This window comes from Barbatula barbatula (assembly GCF_947034865.1).
Source record: "Barbatula barbatula genome assembly, chromosome: 1".
NCBI classification, from domain to species: Eukaryota; Metazoa; Chordata; class Actinopteri; order Cypriniformes; family Nemacheilidae; genus Barbatula; species Barbatula barbatula.
Window position 1 is genome coordinate 2,138,126 of NC_136766.1, and position 19,807 is coordinate 2,157,932.

General features: G+C 37.2%; 2 protein-coding genes across 7 annotated transcripts; one reads left to right on the forward strand and one right to left on the reverse strand.

Annotated features, from left to right (window-relative positions):
• Positions 1 to 11,749: 11,749 nt before the first annotated feature.
• On the reverse strand, positions 11,750 to 13,681 carry slc35c1 (solute carrier family 35 member C1). Its single transcript, XM_079453657.1, has 2 exons — positions 13,182 to 13,681; positions 11,750 to 12,474 (listed from the first exon to the last, which is right to left on the reverse strand). The coding sequence occupies exons 1-2, from the start codon at positions 13,654 to 13,656 to the stop codon at positions 11,903 to 11,905; spliced, it is 1,047 nt and encodes a 348-aa protein (XP_079309783.1). The 5' UTR covers positions 13,657 to 13,681; the 3' UTR covers positions 11,750 to 11,902.
• Positions 13,095 to 19,801, forward strand: tollip (toll interacting protein). Of its 6 annotated transcripts, none has more exons than XM_079453670.1 (8): positions 13,352 to 14,032; positions 14,625 to 14,699; positions 14,927 to 14,992; positions 16,738 to 16,887; positions 17,329 to 17,511; positions 17,611 to 17,763; positions 18,385 to 18,475; positions 18,637 to 19,801. In XM_079453670.1, exons 3-8 carry the CDS (start codon positions 14,960 to 14,962, stop codon positions 18,855 to 18,857), a joined length of 831 nt encoding a protein of 276 aa, XP_079309796.1. In that variant the 5' UTR covers positions 13,352 to 14,032; positions 14,625 to 14,699; positions 14,927 to 14,959; the 3' UTR covers positions 18,858 to 19,801. The 6 variants fall into 6 exon arrangements, with proteins under 6 accessions (XP_079309794.1, XP_079309795.1, XP_079309796.1 ...); XM_079453673.1 differs by lacking the exon at positions 13,352 to 14,032 and adding an exon at positions 14,433 to 14,539; XM_079453671.1 differs by lacking the exon at positions 13,352 to 14,032 and adding an exon at positions 14,472 to 14,539 and having other exon boundaries at positions 14,930 to 14,992.
• The last annotated feature ends 6 nt before the right edge of the window (positions 19,802 to 19,807 follow it).

Below are 19,807 nucleotides of genomic sequence, written 5' to 3' on the forward strand. Positions count from 1 at the left end.
TCACCTTCTCCAAAACCCTGATCATTGATTCTACCCTCATAGCGCCTATTTCGACGGCCAACCTTTTCCTTCAACCTTTCCTGTACTTCACTGTATGCTGACTGGAGCCTATTTTGATGTTCCACAATCCAATGCTCTGGGGTCTCGACAGTTTTTTCCCACTGATTTAACAAAAAATCCACTGGCAACTTAGGCTCACATCCAAACATTAAGAAATATGGACTCATGCCACTGGAATAATGCACGGTGGTATTATAAGCATAAACCAGCTGGGGTAAATGTTGGGGCCACTTCCTCTTGTTCTCTGGGGGCATTGTTCGCAACAGATCGTGAAGAGTGCGATTAAAACGTTCGCACTGCCCATTACCCTGCGGGTGGTAAGGAGTAGTCAGACTCTTCTGCACCCCATATACCTTACATAACTGGCTAATAAGGTTACTTTCAAAATTCCGCCCTTGGTCTGAATGCAGACGACAAGGGACCCCAAATAGGTGAAACCAATGTCGAACCAACACCTCTGCCACAGTACTCGCTCGCTGATCTCGAGTAGGGATCGCTTGGGTAAACTTGGAAAACACGTCTGTAAGTACCAAGACACTCTCCCTCCCAGTCACTCGCAGGCTCCAACACAGTAAAATCCATGGCCAAGATTTCATGAGGCCGGGATGCCTGTAGTGTTCCCATAAATGACCTTACTTTTGGTTGGACTGCCTTGGCAAGGATGCACCGCTGACATTCTTGACACCAACGTTCCACGTCTCTCACCATTCCTGGCCAATAACAACGACGCTTCATCAATTCTACAGTTCGATCTCTCCCTTGATGGCCATGACTGTAAGTAAATCCAGAAGATGCCACTTCTAAATAGTACTATGTTAATATCTTTGAAATGAGATGACATTCATTAAGTCATAACCTGATTACCTTTCTCTCTCTTTCTCTACCTTGCCTGTTGTTGTTTAAAATGATCAGCCTCTGGATTCTGTTGTTGATGTCATGCTTTCTTAAGATATGATAGTGTACTATTTTTATTTTATTTTATTGACTGTACATTTCTTATTTGTGTGCATAGTTTAGTTTTTACTACAACACTTACGTACGGCACACACACACAATTTATTTTGCACTTTGTTCAATGAATTATTTTGCTATATTCTTGCAATTGAAGGCTCTTCCTATATTATAATTGCTATCTTATATTAGCCTACCACTAAATTTGAACTAAGTTAGGCATGTTCTATGAAGTTCTATTTATGTATTTTTGCTAGAGTACTAAATTACATCTAATGATCTTTAAAATGCCATGGTAATGAGAAAATGCTTATTTAATTTTGTTATATATTATACTCTAAGATTGTAATTTATGTGATGTAGTAGACATACTGTCAACACGTCGCTGATTGATTTATCCTAATTCTTTTCCCTTTCCTTCTTTATAAAAAAAAAACACACTTACTAACCTCACTATTCTTAGCTTTTTATTCTGTGCTAGGCTTTAATGGACTAGTTTGATGCACTTATGTATTTTGTTGCCTATGTTGTTATAATTGCTTCCAATGTTTCCTCATCTGTAAGTCGCTTTGGATAAAAGCGTCTGCTAAATGACTAAATGTAAATGTAAATGTACTGTAGGTCAAAGTCAGCCTAACACTGCCTATATGTATCTGGAGATGTATATAATCTATACAATATGTCAGCACTTACCAAGAACAGTTTTTTTAAAAATGTATACACTTATGGATTTAGCTATTTATATGTAATACAAATTATTTGTTATGATTGCAACCTTAAAAGGTTTTTCAACATGGTTACCAGGTAAATACGTGTTTTATTCTCATTCTGACCAAGACATGTGTGCATTGCAATAAACACATGATCACTTTGAACTTTTTTAATCATTATTTATTTGTTGGAAAAAACTTTTTCAAGCTTCAATCAGTGGTCATATAAATAAATGATCACGTTGTTTGTTGGTTTTATTATTTTATCTTTTACATGTAACACTGTATACTGTACCAGTCACCTGTTGAAAGTAGCTTTGCACTTCAAATAACGATTGGATCGATTATATTGTTACGCCACCAGATGGCGACAAATTACTTTTAAAAAACATTTGTCATTGAATCGTTCATTCAGGAGATTCGTTCAAAGATGCTGATTCATCTATGAAACAATTGTATTTGATTGAGGAATTGAATCATTCATTCAAACCCAAGTTTTTTTTTTAAATAAATAATTCAGATTAATTAAATATTTTTATAGACTTCAGCAATTAACATAAATTATGTTATTTTGTTTAGTTGTTTGTTCAGAATCGTGATCTCTATTTTTATTCAGAATTGTGTTGCTCTAATACATAGCTTGTGTATCATTTTGTTCTATTTAAAGTAATGTATAAAAGGTAGGGCCCGAAAGTGACTCAAGCCCAGGGGCCCCCACCACCCTAAGTCCTGCCCTGGCTGTCGTGTTTACAACATTTGCAATAAGAATTTATCAGGGTCGTCATTTCATTCTTAAAAGTATACGAGGTTCACGGCATACACTTATAATTATTGTTGTTGCTATTAACTTTTGACACGTCCATGAATGTACACCTGTGTGAGACTGCAGAGACATTTCTTTGCCTCGAAACATGACGGCGCCCACAACGAAACGTGATTGATAGCTTTACCTGTCAATCATGTGGCCTCTTGCACAGGCCAAGTCACTGGATATCTCAATCTGCGTGACAAAACCTGAATGTTATTGAAAATTCTTCTGCTAACAAAGCAATTGATTTGCTATACATTGTATTTTTTGGTGGACATGTTTTCTATAGATTTGATCCAGTGTGGACAGACCCCAGGCTTCAGTGGGCCGTGAGTCTTAATTTCTGCCGGTGATATAATGAAATGAAATAAGCAATTAGAAATGCAAACCAAGAGCTCAGTGTATAATGCATTTTAATAACTTTGAGGGGTATAATAAAGGACATAGTTATGTTGACATTCTGGTCATACAGGATTTAATTTTGTGAAATAGTTAAAGAGAAACAGAATTACAGGGAGAATGCTCAGACAGCTTGAAATGATCACAGAGACAAAGGGAGTGAACAAATCCCTCAAGTACATAAACAATAAATAAAAAATACATACAATTACAACATATGCAATGTTCTATAATGTGCATTAGAATGAGTTATGAGCGTGTACACTTACCCTAAAATAGTTTATAGCCATTATGGATCGGCAGAAATATATATAAAGTGAATATATAATTATTTTAATCATGAAGAATGTAAATAAAAATTGCATCGACCTTTTATAAATATGGAGTGCTGATCTGCAGATTACTCATGTCCTTCACAACCTGTAAGTAATACAATTTTGATAATGTCATCACACAGTTTTTTTAAAGGGACAGTTCACCCAAAAATTAAAATTCTGTCATCATTGACTCACCCTCAGGTGAATGTCTTTGTTCTGAGAAACACAAAGGAAGATATTTGTGAGAATATCAGCAACCAAACAGATCAACCAAATGAGATCTGTTTGGTTTACTGACATTCTTCCAAATATCTTCCTTTGTTTTTCTCAGAACAAAGACAGATGTATACAGGTGAGTAAATAAAGACAGAATTTTCTTTTAGGGTGAACTATCCCTTCAAGAAATATGTATAGAAACTAAAATGATTAAGTGATGTATATCCCAGCCTCACGTTTTACATTCACCTGGACCACTTCTTTCTCAGGGAGCTGAGACCACTGCACCGTCACATTCTTTAATCCTCTGTTATCCAGAGCAGTTCCCAACTAAATGACATAATAATATGATATTATTAACACAATATTAAAAAATAATACATTATTATGAATATAAATGAATAAACATCATTCATTGTATTTTTATTATTTATAAAAAATATTATGATTATAACAACACCAACAATAATAATAATAATAATATTGATAGCAGGATATAACAATATTATCGATATAGTGTTTTCGCAATAATAAAATTGTCTCAATAATATCGTGGTCACATGACTGTATTAAAACGACAGGTCTTCCGGACCTAACATAGAGAATGTTAGAAAAAATAATAGACGTTACCTTTGTCAAGGTCCATCTAGTGCATTTATTTTATAAAGGGATCATACTATAACTCACACCTCCAGTTATGATAAGAGGATACAGAAGATGCTTATGGCACATGTCATCATTGGGGCAATCTGTGAAAATGTAGCCTTCACCATGAAATATTTGTATTTTTAGTATGGTAACAGCACAGATATTAACATGTAGTGGTTCAAATACCCATGCGAGATCTCTCTTCACATTGCATTTGTTTTATTTTTAAGAGCCATTTTCAGGATTGACACATCCATAACGCTTCATATTTCTAGAAATGGACACAATACTTTATAAAATAATGTTACTCCTTTATGTTCTATAAAGAGGCATCCCTTCTTCATGAATTGGCTATTATTGCTTCACGATTGTGCATTTTATTTCACAGAAATCCCTCAAAGTTTGTCGTCTCCCATAAACTGCGTCTTTTTTTGTCACATCCGTAACACATGTTTATTTCCCTTCTTAAAATAGAAAATGTGTTCATAGACATTTTTGGATGTAAACACTCTATCAACATGGATTTAGTCAAATATAAACAGATGGTTCAATATATTCGTAACAAATTAATTCTCTGAGTATTTTTATGTCAAATCCATAACGTTGGAATTGTCCATTTGTCATTTTAAATATTGCAATAAATATTGTACCGTGGACTTTATAGCGAGGTATTATCTTACAATGACATTTTGATATTGTTATACTAATGAATGTTATAGTATTATTTATAATATCTAATCAATAATAATACTATTTCAGCTGCAGAAACACTGCTCATATTTTTCACAGTCTTTATAATTGACTTGTTTCTCTCACCTGTTTAAGAAGATTGTTTCTCACCGATGGGTCACTCAAATCAGCACTGGAGCTAAACCGCATCTTGACCATCGTCTTTGCCACCGAACGACCTAACAAACAGCATACACGCACATACATGAAATCCGTACATGTACTTCACAACCCAGTGAATTTTAAAATTACGTCAATACTACAGATTTACCTTTACCGTAGACCTCCACCTCACACATAGTAAGAATCTTGTTCTCCCCAGCAATAAACAGATTGACATACCGTCCCTCCATTTCACCACAATAGTAGGTGTAGGACTCCCCTGCTGGAATATTAGATACAACAGCACATCTAAAGAGAGAAAGAGAGAGAGACACATGATATGAATGAGATGTAGAGCTGGTATCCCTTAAGCATGTACTTTGTAGATTGTCATTTGAAGTAAAAATTCCAATAATTATTTTGGATGATTGTTTTGCTTTTGAGCGATAAACTACAACCAACTACAGTTTTGTGGCCCCCTGACCCTGACAAAAATGCATATACATCTGTCTGACACTATAGATTAAACTATAAACATACAACTTATGTATTTGCTGAAAACTATGGAATCATAAAGAGTCAATAGTATCAACTTTTTCTAAACCTTGTAATATAATATCTGGCATTATTTTGAAATAAACATTTTAAAATGTTTACATTGAGCATCAATTCAACTGCATCTGCCTGGACTCTATTATAATGAGTATAAAAACCCAAGGATATGACTGAACGAGACACGCACACGGGATTGTTGTTGCCGTCGGTCTCCAGAGAGTTTCCGATGTGAATCTCTGCTCCGTTTATTTCACTTGAACAGCAGATAAATCTGTTGGTGATGACGACTCTGTTCACATAATACACATCGTGCAGATCCAGTCTCCACCACGGGTCACTCCCAATAACGGTTTCCGTGCACATCGTGTCTGGATTGCCATCGATAGCTTTGTCAGCAGTCTTGTCGGTGTAGGTGGATGATTGTGTAGCAGCTCCTTCTCTGGCCAAATTGACTGGAAATGGATGAAAGACGTAAGTGATGAGTTTGGAACAGCACGAGAGTGTGGTTAAAGACTCATTTCCCAGTTCTTCATCTGATGATGAATCAGCAAACACTGAGGCCGTCAGAGGTCTTTAGCTAAAATAATGATGGTCATCAAAGTGGCTGTAATGGGTCACGGGGACATAGATGCTAATTTAAGCAAACGCATCAAAGTGTCAAAATGAAGACAATCTGAAATAATAGATTCCCACCTTGCAATCCGTTTGTCACTTCATGAATTGATGATGATAGCGCTGCAAAAAAAAAAGGGGAACATTGAATTCAAATGTGTTAGAAATGTGCTTATCTTTAAAGGTCCAGTATGTCATTTTTTTGGAGGATCTTTTGACAGAAATGCAATGTATTATACATACCTTGTAATAATATATTTTTTACCATGGCTTACCCAAGACCTTTTAGTTAAATATATACATTTTTCACATTTAAAATCCAATGAGCACACTTTGATATTTATTGGTATTTAATAAAACATCTACATGATGATGATGATTTGTGCCATGAACATGCCGGTATTTGTGAACTTGAGGTAGACAAGAAATGTATAGGAATGTGCTGAATTTAGGCTTCTGGGCAATTTTATCAAATTCATTTTTTTATTTTTTATTTTTATGGACATTTGAAGGTATTTCCCATCGCACAAGTTTCACCACCAGCCCACTTTAATCAAGTTATCGTCATGTTAAATAAACTTGCATTTGTGTGGAGAGGCCACTTAAATGTTAATATAATGAACTCTGATAGGAAAATCTGAATTGTAAAAATCAAACAACAACCAAGAAACAAAGATTCAACCACATGCAAAAAGCGCAAATGTCAATCTGACCTTTAATCTGATCAAAAATAAATCACATAAAACCTTTTCCCTGTCCAACCACATTGCTATGGGCTGTACATCCATGAAAGAGAACTAAATAATAACTAAATTAGAAATTGTACAAATTAAATTAAATTCATTTTGTGTAAACAAAGAGAAATGTTAAATAATTAATGGACAACGCATGTTGTACTTTACCCAGTAAGATGAGCAGAAACCTGTAAAGCTTCACCATGTCTGATTAAAGCCGAGTCTGTCTGTCTGTCTGTCTGTCTGTCTGTCTGTCTGTCTGCCTGCCTGTCTTTAACAATCAACACTGTGACTTTTATCAGTATGATGATGACACATTCACCTGTCTCCATCAAGCTCATCTGTCTCTCTGCATGAACATTAGACACGTTCAGTCATTTACAATGTAAATTGCCGAGTGCAAGCAACCATCAACATGCTTTTTTTTTCTCTGGGTCAAACCTCGTTCAAATGTGTAATTACTAAACTTTCACATTTTTCTTTTAGCTGGTGTAATGCGTGCGATTAAGGACTCAGATGCAGGAGGTGAGATCACAAAAAGGGTTTATTAGTCCTGCTGGTTAGAAATCCAGTACACAGTGAGATGGGGCACTCCCGGCTCGAAAACAGCAAACAATAACAAAAAACAATAATCCAGAGAATGACTAAATGTAAATGTGAGGATTTGGACCTTGACAGGTGCTCTGATATCTATCAATGATATTATTAGACATCGTTTAAAGGTGGAGATCTAAAACTGCTGCTTGGAATTTCAAGATTGTGTATACACGTTTTCTGTGTGTCCGTACGTACGTTCTACAAATCACACATATGGCTATACACACTTTGAGAAAATTAAAGAAACTACAATTAAGAAACATTGTACAAATGAGGCCCCAGTTTTTACTTCTATATTCCCCAAGCTGCATGGTTGCATAAAGACATCCATAAAAACCTTTTGTGGGAAAAACAGAGAAGGTTCTAGATCACTCTTAAACATAAAGGTGCTTAAGAGGTTGTTCACAACGATGCCATAGAAGAAACATTTTTGGTTCCACAAAGAACAAACCGGGTGCTTTTGCTAATCAAGTCAAATCATTTATGTTGAAAGGATCTTGGTAGACCACCGCTGGTGTGTGGTGTTCTGTTTGGTTTCTTAAATCTCCAGTCATACAGACTGCTTTATCTTCTCATTTGCTCTATCAACTCAACTTCTTCATGAATGAAGTTCAGGGCATAATGCAAAGCAGTATTTATAATTCCTGACACAAAGATTGCATACTCAAATATGCAACCCGAGTCACAGAAATGTAAAACGATTTTTGTAAAGTGCTTTGAAAGTACCACTGATGTTACAGAGAAATTGATGGTGGTGTTGACTGGTGACATACTTGCATTTGCAAATTCTACACATCACACAAAATTCATCTGTTTTTAAAATCAACGAACTCTAATGCAATATCTCACTGTCTATTATATCCAAACCTTTCCACAACATTTAGCCAGAAGCAGAGGTCAACAAAAGTCAACAAGATGCCCTTTAAATGAACCTGTTCTACAACATTTATTAAACTCTTCTGTTAACACTGTAATTAACACAATGTTGATATTAAATCTTATTATCAAGTTTATTACTAGTCAAGTTCATGTTATCAGTATATGTGTAAAAAAGAATATATAGTAAGCTGCTATATGGCAGCAACACGTATTGAAAGGATCTTTAGGTTTGTTTATTTGCTGTAAAAGGAAGCACACGAAGTCGGCGAAAATGGGCCACGTTATGTAAAAATGACCTATAATACAATCAAATAAGCTATGATCTAATGATATTTTTATAAATTAACTTCAATGTGTAATATATAAATGTGAAAAAGTGTTATTGGTTTAAAATGATGAGAGTTTGAGTATCAACGGGTACCTTCTTGAGCCACAGCACAACATTCAGGTCAAATGGACCAGCTGTTTAGTTGCAATGTGCCAATATAAAAAGAGAACAACACCAGTAAATTGACACTATTGTCTTTAGTGTGCCATAGCTACAACATCATACATGTATGGCATGAATTACAAAGTTAAACATAAACAAATGTTTCACTAAAGGGATAGTTCAGCCAAAATGAAAATGACTCTCTCAGATTGTTCTTTAAGGTTGTATCCAACCTGTATAAATGTCTTTGTTCTGCTAAACACAAAGGAAGATATTTGTAAGAATCTCTGTAACCAAACAGATCTCATCCCCCATTGACTCCAATAGTATGTATTTTTCCTATGGCAGTAAATGGGCGATGAGATCTGTTACTGACATGTGTTAGACAAAACAAAGACATTAATACAGGTTTGAAACCGACTGAGGGTGACTTATTGATAACAGAATTTTCATTTTTGGGTGAACTATCTGTAATAATTCAATAAAAGTGAGGAAGGGCGAACGCAACATAAGCTTTTAATAAAACATACCATAAAACGAACTTAAAATGCCGGTGGCTCCCTAACGGTCAAATGCCGGCCATACAAACACAACATAATGTCCAGGCCAGGTCCTCTCACGTATACCCTCCTGTCGCTCGTCCTGTTATGCTCCCGGAGCTCCTGCGTGAGAGATGCGAGACTGGTGCAATACGCAGCTGACACTCATTATCACTCGCGTCACCGGCCTGCTCGTCACACTATCCTATAAGGAATGCAATTAAAAGTGAACTGATCATGTTTTGTTGGTGTGTATAGAAATATAAATAATAATAGTTATGTATAGTAAATATATTTATATGACACTGTTAAGATTTTGTATGGAAACGTATCTAAGCATATTAACTTTAGAAAAATGTAAGAAATTAAGCAAAAGTTGGCATGAATACACCTTTATCTAAAGGATCTGTTTGAATTTATTTCAATTTGGAGGATTCCGATGACGCCTGAAAAGTCATTCTGCTGTTATAGTTTTAGACATACTCATGTATGAATCATTTAATGCTTGCAAGCTTCAACTATTCCTCAACATTAGCCAGAGAGTCACAAACCCAGTAAATTGGAGTATAGTCAAGGATGGTATAAGATCAACAATTCAAAGGCAGATGTTCTTTCGTGTGAGTAGTTCTGATACAGAAAGCATTTTTTCAACCAGAAACTTTCAATGGCTTTGCTCACTTTCTGAAGCGTGATATCAATATGGGTGTGTTCGGATATTCTGAAATATAAACTGCATTGACAGGTTTGTCCTCTTTCTCAAAGAGGTGCACAACAGACATTGTAAAATAGAACCTGTGAAGAATAAAGACAGAAGAGAAAAGCAGGAGGACACAAACAAACTCATATTTCAATTACTGCATAAAATATCCCTGCAATCCCTCAGTTTTGTTTTCAACTGTTTCATCGTCATAGTTAATCCTGAGATAATCACCACCATTACAAAATCATCTACATGACATACTGTAAATGATTTTTTGTAACCAGATTGTATAATGCGACACCTCTAGTCCTCTATATTTTGTTTTCCGCAGTTTTAAAACTCCACAAAAAGTGCAAAACCTTTAAAGGTGTCAAATTATGATCAATCTGTGACGATATATTGCGATTCACACTAATTATACCTGTTTAGGGAGATTCTGTGTTTTATTCACAGCTCTTCTGTGATCTACGGCTCTTTGATCAGTAGAAAGTACTGCTCGGTCTAAAATCACTGCGAGATGCAGTCATCATCATTATAAATATACTTTATTATTATGAAAATACCTGAAAATGTTTGAAAAACAGAGATAGAATATGACCATTGGCTTTTCCTAGAACTACGTGTGCACAGTGAATTGTAATGAGTGCACCTTTTGTGAAGCAGTCATTGGAACATTTGTTTTATTTATGCAAATTCTCTAAATAAATTTGGTTAAGTTTGAAATATGTAATATCTGATTTGACCCCCCACCCACACACACTTTCTTACTTTTTCAGAAAGATTTAAAGGGATACCTCACCAAAAAGTTCTGTCATAATTAACTTCCTTCGAGTTGTTCCAAATACAGAGAGATATTTGTGAGAATGCTTTTAACCAGACAGATCTCAACACCCATTGACTCGCATCGTAGGAAAAATTACATTTTGAAGAATGCAGGACAGCAAACAGTTCTGGGGCACTTTTGACTACCATTGTTTTACTATACGAGTCAATGGGTGTTCAGATATGTCTGGTTATAAGCATTCTTCCAAATATCTCTCTCTGTGTTCATCAGAACAAACACATTTATTTGGAACAACCGAGTAAATGGAAATTTTGGGAGAAGTCATCATCATCATCATCATAATCATCAAAACTTTATGATGGACACTCATGGTCCAGAGATACACATAGTATCCCTTTACTGATCTTCCAAACTAGTGATTCATAAAAAAGCCCCCAAAATGTAATCTTTGGAAGGTATTTTATGGTGATAAATCCCTTTGTATTTCTATTTATTTTTGTGTTATTTTTTCTAATTTATGTTTATTTTGCTTATTTTTGTTATGCTGCTATTTGGACTTCTTGGAATGTTATTAAGATTTTTTATTTTCACGCCAAAAAAAAAAAGTTGTCCCAAATGACATATTATACACCATGCACTTATGTACTATCCACGCAACCCTGTAATGTATGAATTTTTGAATGGGTATTATCGTTCCAAATGGAATACTAAACAATTTTATACTAATCGCACGAACAGTGACCGTTGAGCGCGTCAAATGTCCACACTTCATATTTTCGGCTAAAAAAAGTGCATCATGCAGGTACCTTCAAATGCATTTCTTTGAGAATTTTCAATGTGAACGCACTACTCATACTATCTATATTACAAAACAGCGTAAGTGCGTGATGTGGGACGCACCTAACGTAAGCATAAGAACTGCAGCGATATCGTCCCAGTCCTTTTTTATATGAAAGGTAAAAAAATGATATTAAACAAATGAATTAACAACCTGCTTTAATATTTTCCAACCAATCATTTAAATACAACAAATGATGAAACAACCATATAATAGTATAAAACGGGTAGATTCAGTAAACAAACTGGCTTTAAACAAAATCAAAATAAAACTTAAAAAGCTTTGAAAAAACTTCTACACCCCGGAGTCGTCTTTAGTCTTTAGAGGAGTTGTGCTTTCTGTGTCCACAGGTGCTTTAATTTTATTCATCTCAAGTCCTTTGACCCACGTGTACGCAGAAGATCCAAAGAGCACCATCATATTGCTGGTCCACCAGAGCCCGCTCTTACTGGACGCCTCGTACGCTACTGCCAACACCGTCTGGGCGCACGCTTTGGCAGTGCCGGACACATTGTGCGTCAACGGGCTGGTGAACTTGATCTGAAGTCCGGTTACGTAACCAATTGCAAAACCGAAGATTCCACCCAAAATCATCATGCCCCAAAAATGTAAGTCTGTCAGTCGGGTAAATTGAGACAAATTTCCCACTTCACCGAATAGAAAAATGAGCGGTATAAATAGCACAGAGGCGTTGAGGTTGTTGTAGTAAGAGAGCTTCCATAAATTTCCGTCCACCACTGGCATCACTTTCTTTGTGTAGATGGCATTAAGACAGACAAAGAGACTGGCCAGGACCCCGAAAATGACGCCCGTCCAGGACAGGGAGCCGGCCACCCCTTCCTGATCCACACCGAGCCAGAAACCACCTAAGGGAAAATCAAATGTCAGGATAGATTTATAATGTGTTGTGTTAATAAATGGCATCCTAATAATTGGCAAAAATGTTAATGTATTACAAAGATAGTGCCACCAGAAAATGTGACTGCTGTAAAACATGTCACATGACTGATGAATATGAACTTGTCCTGTTGCGTGAAAGTCACGTCATTCTCAGACAAATAAACTATTTAAGTTCCTTATGAAATAGAGATGACCGCTTAAAAACTCAAGGTTTGAGTATTCTGTGCTTTCCTTAAAAATCTTTTGGTCGGCCATCCAGGTATTTCACTGTGCAGATAAATCTTGTAACTTAGCCCACTGCAGATAAAGTCATTTTAGGAAATTACGTGTAAATGTATTGAATTTGCTCTCAAAGGTCGCAATTCAACTACATATTTCTGCTAAACAACTAGACGTGGCACCAATTCTAACACAGATTTCAGCTCAATTTGCGAAGACGTCCAGCCTACTGCGCATGCGCACAGTTTCACAAGAAGCCCCTCCCCCACAGCGACTGCGCGTCTCTTTCGATTGATGATTGGTTCTTTTCTCCAGAAGGCGGGACTTCTTCGCTAGTACAGGCTGCACTTTTCCCCATTCATAAACTACACTGACTCGGTGTTAATATCGATAATCTGTAACACGCAAGAATGTTCCTTTGACTTTGTACCCGGCCGATGCGAATTAAACTCACCCAGAATGAATCCACAACACAGCAACGCGTAAAAAGACGTGGTCTGTTTAAGAACGAAGTACGATAAAATGACGTTAAATACGGTGGTGAGCGATCTGCCAACGGTGTAGAAGGCAACTCCCACGTGCTTCAGGCACAGGTTGTTAAACGTGATCATGCTTATAAAGACCAGAGACAGAGGCAATAACTCCCTGGACACCCTCAGGTCCAGTTTCAATGAGGGGAAATCCACGCGCCCCGGACACAGCTTGGACAGAAAGTGCATGAGCCAGCATAGTCCCACGCTGACCACACACTGGAAAAACGTGACGAATATCGGCGCGTCCAGTTCCTTGCTGTCCAACAGTGCGTTATTGAGAAAGACCATAGTGATGGAGATGAACCAGTACAGAGCCACGACCATCGCGATCTTGAGCGCTCGCAGAACAAACGGCTCGTCTTTGTCCTCCGGATTCATGGGGTCTGAAAGGGCCATTCTTAATATCCTGGATCGTTTCAGTTGACTCCTGTTCATGATTCAAAAGAAAAAGAGTTAAATCCGGAGAACTCACGTTCATCGTTTCATCACAACAACATTACGCGTCTGCAGCTTCCTGGGACGGACTGCTAGAGAGTTGCCAGGTCTTTCTTTAAAAGTCACTCATTAACAAACTCAAGATATGCCAAAGATTTCGTTTTTTTTTCATGAGATTTTTACTTCGTTGATCCACGCATGGCTGTTGTTCAATACTTTTTAATTCGCCTTAAACATTTACTGTTTGAAATGATTGTATTTATATTGATACGTCGTTCAATGTCAAATGAGCTACTTCCAGCGGACCTGGCAACCCTGGGAGATGACAGATTTCCTGGTATGTTCGATGTTTTTTTCTCTTTTCGTGCGAAAAGTGTAAGCGACACTGATTTACACAACAAACCGTGAGAGAGCACAGTCAAAATAATAACCTTTCAAATATTTTACGCCTAGGAGTAAATTACCAACTTAATATATCCCCACGCAAGGCGTGTCTTGAACCACACGTCCACGTTGTTATCCTAGTAAATCACTATTAAGTTACATAAACGTATAGCATTGCATCTAAGGCGAAGCTTCTTTCCAGAAAGTGATATAACACATTTAAATAAGAAGTCGTACCTTACTGCACATCAGGAAATCTCCTAATGTTGAATCAGGAAGTGAATTTAGATAGTAAACCCCTCCTTTAACTTTAAACCTGCCACAGGTGTAACCACGTCATTATAACCGGTTTTGCAGAATTAATATATTTATTTTACACAATGTAGTAAAGCAGACAGACACAAACACTGACACTATACAGGAAGATACTGAGTTGCAAAATGAACACGGATGCACAAAAGTGAAGTATTTTCATGAATACAACACGAATATGAATAAAAACAGAGCATTTTTTTTTTTTATTTCATGTTGTTTCCATTTTGAAGATTGCAGCATTCTAAGAAATAGTGATCTGCCACCATAAACAGTACTCCATGAGCAAATGTGATATATTGTTTACAGTAAGTTCATGTGTATTCCACTTCAAGCTTCGATCAATGTTATATATAGATTTATTTTTATTGCTACGTAAATTTACTTTACTTCGAGCTGTTCTGAATTGTCCAACAGAGACTCTTATTTTGAAGTTCTCAGCGGGACGGGTGCTCTCGATCGCTTCCTCATATCTCGAGCTGAGCTGACACAGATCGCTGTGTATTATTGTTTTTAATTTTGTCTTTTTTTTCAGCAGCAACACATTTAAACCTAATCTACGGTAAACATGGCAACAACGGTCACTACGCAAAGGGGTCAGGTGAGACTTTATTCTTACTGTGTGCTGTTACAACAAGAGATGCGCGTCATTTCCCCATAATGACAATAACCACTCGGAATTTGCGCAATATTAGATCTTTATATAAAATAAACGCGTACAGATGGTAGACGAGAATGAAGATTGAAATGACAATAAAACTTCACGCTGTCACATCTCACAACAACACAAGACATAAACAATAACATGTCTGTCGCTGGTGGAGTTGATGAGCTAATGTCCTATTTTACAAAGCGTCTTTAATTGATGCTTCATATATCAGTTAGTAAAGATGTGTTCTTTAAACTAACTTAAAATATAGCATGACATTAAATTCTAATGTTAATGGGCGTAATCGGAATTGTGTTGGTTTTAATGGAAACCATAATGGGATGTAGTGCGTCTCTACTGGTGTTGGGTTCGATTGGTTACCTGTATCACAATAAAATCATGTTGGAATGAGACCCAAAACACACTACATACTGAAAATCTGTAAAGGTTTCGTAAGTAAAGAGCTGGGTCACAACACGACACAAATATAAATAAAACATAACATCATAATGGTACAGAGCCGGAAAGAGTCGGGTCAGAACGGTATAGAGTCGGGTCAGAACGGTATAGAGTCGGGTCAGAACGGGAAAGAGTCGGGTCAGAACGGTATAGAGCCGGGTCAGAACGGTATAGAGCCGGGTCAGAACGGTATAGAGCCGGGTCAGAATGGTAAAAGTTTTTTACTTTTAGTCATTTAGTAGACGCTTTTATCCAAAGTGACTTACAAAGAATTCAGGGAGCAATAAGCGATATATACCGGGTCAGAACGGTATAGAGCCAGGTCAGAACGGGAAAGAGTCGGGTCAGAACGGTATAGAGTCGGGTCAGAACGGTATAGAGTCGGGTCAGAACGGGAAAGAGTCGGGTCAGAACGGTATAGAGCCGGGTCAGAACGGTATAGAGCCGGGTCAGAATGGTAAAAGTTTTTTACTTTTAGTCATTTAGTAGACGCTTTTATCCAAAGTGACTTACAAAGAATTCAGGGAGCAATAAGCGATATATACCGGGTCAGAACGGTATAGAGCCGGGTCAGAACGGGAAAGAGTCGGGTCAGAACGGTATAGAGTCGGGTCAGAACGGTATAGAGTCGGGTCAGAACGGTATAGAGTCGGGTCAGAACGGGAAAGAGTCGGGTCAGAACGGTATAGAGCCGGGTCAGAACGGTATAGAGCCGGGTCAGAATGGTAAAAGTTTTTTACTTTTAGTCATTTAGTAGACGCTTTTATCCAAAGTGACTTACAAAGAATTCAGGGAGCAATAAGCGATATATACCGGGTCAGAACGGTATAGAGCCGGGTCAGAACGGGAAAGAGTCGGGTCAGAACGGTATAGAGTCGGGTCAGAACGGTATAGAGTCGGGTCAGAACGGGAAAGAGTCGGGTCAGAACGGTATAGAGCCGGGTCAGAACGGTATAGAGCCGGGTCAGAACGGTATAGAGCCGGGTCAGAATGGTAAAAGTTTTTTACTTTTAGTCATTTAGCAGACTCTTTTATCCAAAGTGACTTACAAAGAATTCAGGGAGCAATAAGCGATATGTCATACAGGAGCAATAGGTGCTAATACAAAGATACTAGTTTTATTTTATAAGAAATTATATACAATATACAGATACAAAATATACTGCAGTTGAATTCTTGCAGTTCTTAATTCTGAACTATATTCTCTAATCTAAAACTCATTTCTTTGATGTTTTCAGGTCTTTATTGGTGAATTGTCTCAGGACTTCTTGAGGATCACACCAACTCTACAGCAGCACCAGGTGCAGTTAGACGCTCAGGCCGCCCGGCAGCTGCAGTTCGGAGGATCTCTGGGAGCCGCTGGCCGTCTCAGTGTCACAGTCGTGCAGGTACATCTGCGTGTCATGATTACTCATTATAATGCTTTGTCAGGTGACTTCTTGTCCTTAACTAAAGTTAGCCAATCATTTTCATTTCGTAAAACAGTTCCCATAACAGTTAATCTTCAACAGACTTTACTGTGTGACACAGTTTATTTCTTCAGTTTATTTATTTGATTAAAAACATATATATAGTTTAAACGATTATTGTTTATTTTATTGTAACACTACGTGTATAGCAAGTTATTATATTTTTAGGAAAATAAATGACTTTTATTCTACATCTCAACAGCTTAACATTAGATGTTTTATTTCTCTATTATGTAAAACTGAATGTCCCGCTACTCTTAAGCAGTGCAATTAATGGCAATATAGAATATTTTAATTTACAAATATAACTTTAAATCTAAAACCGATTTATATATAAATATCAAACTCCTGTTTTCACAGGCAAAGCTAGCAAAGAACTACGGTATGACACGCATGGACCCTTACTGCCGGATTCGACTTGGATACGCCGTCTATGAGACGCCCACAGCTCACAATGGCGCAAAGAACCCACGCTGGAACAAAGTAATTCAGTGCACCGTACCACCTGGAGTGGACTCCTTCTATCTGGAGATCTTCGATGAGGTCAGAATCGAATAAACGTACTTCATGAACGTACCTTTTGTTGTTGATTGAATCACTTGCACTGGCCGGTTTGAAGTGACGATCGATGTTGATTGACAGCGGGCGTTCTCCATGGATGATCGCATCGCATGGACACACGTGACAATCCCAGAGGGTCTGCGGGAGGGCAGTGTGGTGGATGAGTGGTACAGTTTGAGCGGCAGACAGGGAGATGATAAAGAAGGCATGATTAATCTGGTCATGTCTTTTGCTGTGAGTCCTGTCTTCATCAATACTTCTGTCTATGGTTCTGTAGGGGTTTAACATCAAATGATTGACTCTGGACAGTCAAAATCTAGTCAGGACGTTAGGTGTGATATTCAGTAAGTATATCCAGTCTAAAGAGACGGCATTTGTATGAATATTTACACTTTGGGTGCACATTTCTAATGTTTATTCTAGATCAGTGGTTCCGAACCTTGTTTTCGTAAGATCCTCTCCCACTCACATTTACCACAATTTGAGACAGAAGTTTCAAATATTGTGAAGTTTATATTCATTTCAAATGCTTGAATTGATAACGTCATCGATATGAATTGATATGGATCTTCTATTGAACCAATATTTAGAAAGTGTCTAAATTTTTTCTATGTATCTGATGAAGAATTGACATTTCTCTTCCATTATTCTATTATGATTTTGCCATAACAAAATTGTGAGAGAGTGATCAAATGTTGAGGACATTATTTTTATTACCTTGTTAATGCACTGTAAGCATATGTTTATTTTATTCTATGTGAGCAAAAATTTGTTTTTGCTGTTGGTTAGCATAACATTCTGAATTTATGATCTTCATCTGTCATGTTCTCAGTCTCTATCTCTTTCCTGTTTAAGTCAATGCCAGCCGGAATGATGATGCCAGCGCAGCCTGTGGTTCTGATGCCGACAGTATATCAGCAGGGAGTTGGCTACGTTCCCATTGCAGGTTTGTACGTTACGCATTAAGAACCCTTAAATAACCGGGGATGAAATAATTTTCTGTAATCGTCATTACGACACTTGTCAATGAAGCTTTAAGGATATTTGGCTTTTACGAAACCAACAGTACAGAAGTTACCTTTTTGTCTTTTGTCATCCCGCTGTTAGGTGTTCCCGGTATGTACAACCAAGGTGTGGTACCCATGGGGATGCCGGCCACCCCACCCGTCGTGCCACAGATCGCCACCTGTACTGAGGAGGACCTTAAAGCCCTTCAGGACATGTTCCCCAACCTAGATAAGGAGGTGATTCGTACCGTCCTGGAGGCCCAACAAGGAAACAAGGAAACTGCCATAAACTCTCTGCTTCAGATGGCAGAGGAGCTGTAACCGGACAACTTCATCTGTACCAACCATGTAGAACATTATACCAAAAATCCCTGTAAATATACACACTTACGTCTGTCAGCCCTTAATCGTAGCAAGTACATTTAACAAGTGTTATTATCGTCGTTAAATCTGCATTCAAAACCAGAATGTTCGAGGATGTGAGATGATTTTTGTAATGACTTTGAGGGCAAAAGTGTATCCAGGAAGGACAGTATACCATATCTTTATTCTAGTGTTCCTGTGTCTTAAAGATGTTATAAAGATGTATGCTCTTATCTGTAGACAATTTAGTATCATAAATGTACATGAATATAATTTATTTTGAAGATTATTAAAGAGCTCTGGGTATGTCAGGTTGCGGAGAGTTTGAAATTTGACTATTCGTTTTCACCATATATGTCTCTTTTCAATAGTCTTAAAACCTTTCAAGAAAGTCCTAGGGTTTAGTCATGATATGCCCCTAAAAAGTGTGGTTCTCAATGGACAACAGTCAGGTTTCTGGTGGAGAACTACACTACACAACAACTATGTTGTGCTTTTATGTGTACTTTACATAAAATACACTTTGATAAACTAGAAAGCCAATTGAATCCCAATGAGGGATATTTAAATTCACTTGGAAGTATTTCTATTTGTAAGGTATTCCATGAAGCATTGTGAACATTAAAGTGTTTTACTCCAGTGGAACTCTGGATCCGTGGTTACACAATCATTATGGATATTTAGTACTACAAAGTTTGAGATATGGGTGTCTTGAGTTTGCTGGGGGAAGAAGTTTAGACCGGATCAAGCTGCACAATGGATCACATTCACTAAGCATGTGTGGATGAAATCTGTGTAAGTTCTCATAAACGAATAGTTATTCACCAAAACTTATATATTTTTTAAGATTTGTGTATTGCAATGATTGTTATCCATTTTATTACAGCTAGGATATACTTTATACATTT

What these genes read in the sequence shown, in the direction of transcription:
- slc35c1 (XM_079453657.1), bottom strand. Translation starts at nt 13,656, where the DNA reads ATGGCCCTTTCAGACCCCATGAATCCGGAGGACAAAGACGAGCCGTTT. An exon ending in GTGTTGTGGATTCATTCTGG is followed by an intron (nt 12,475 to 13,181) that starts GTGAGTTTAATT and finishes ATTTTCCCTTAG; the next exon opens with GTGGTTTCTGGCTCGGTGTG.
- tollip (XM_079453668.1), top strand. Translation starts at nt 14,960, where the DNA reads ATGGCAACAACGGTCACTACGCAAAGGGGTCAG. An exon ending in TCACTACGCAAAGGGGTCAG is followed by an intron (nt 14,993 to 16,737) that starts GTGAGACTTTAT and finishes TGATGTTTTCAG; the next exon opens with GTCTTTATTGGTGAATTGTC. An exon ending in ATCTGGAGATCTTCGATGAG is followed by an intron (nt 17,512 to 17,610) that starts GTCAGAATCGAA and finishes GTTGATTGACAG; the next exon opens with CGGGCGTTCTCCATGGATGA.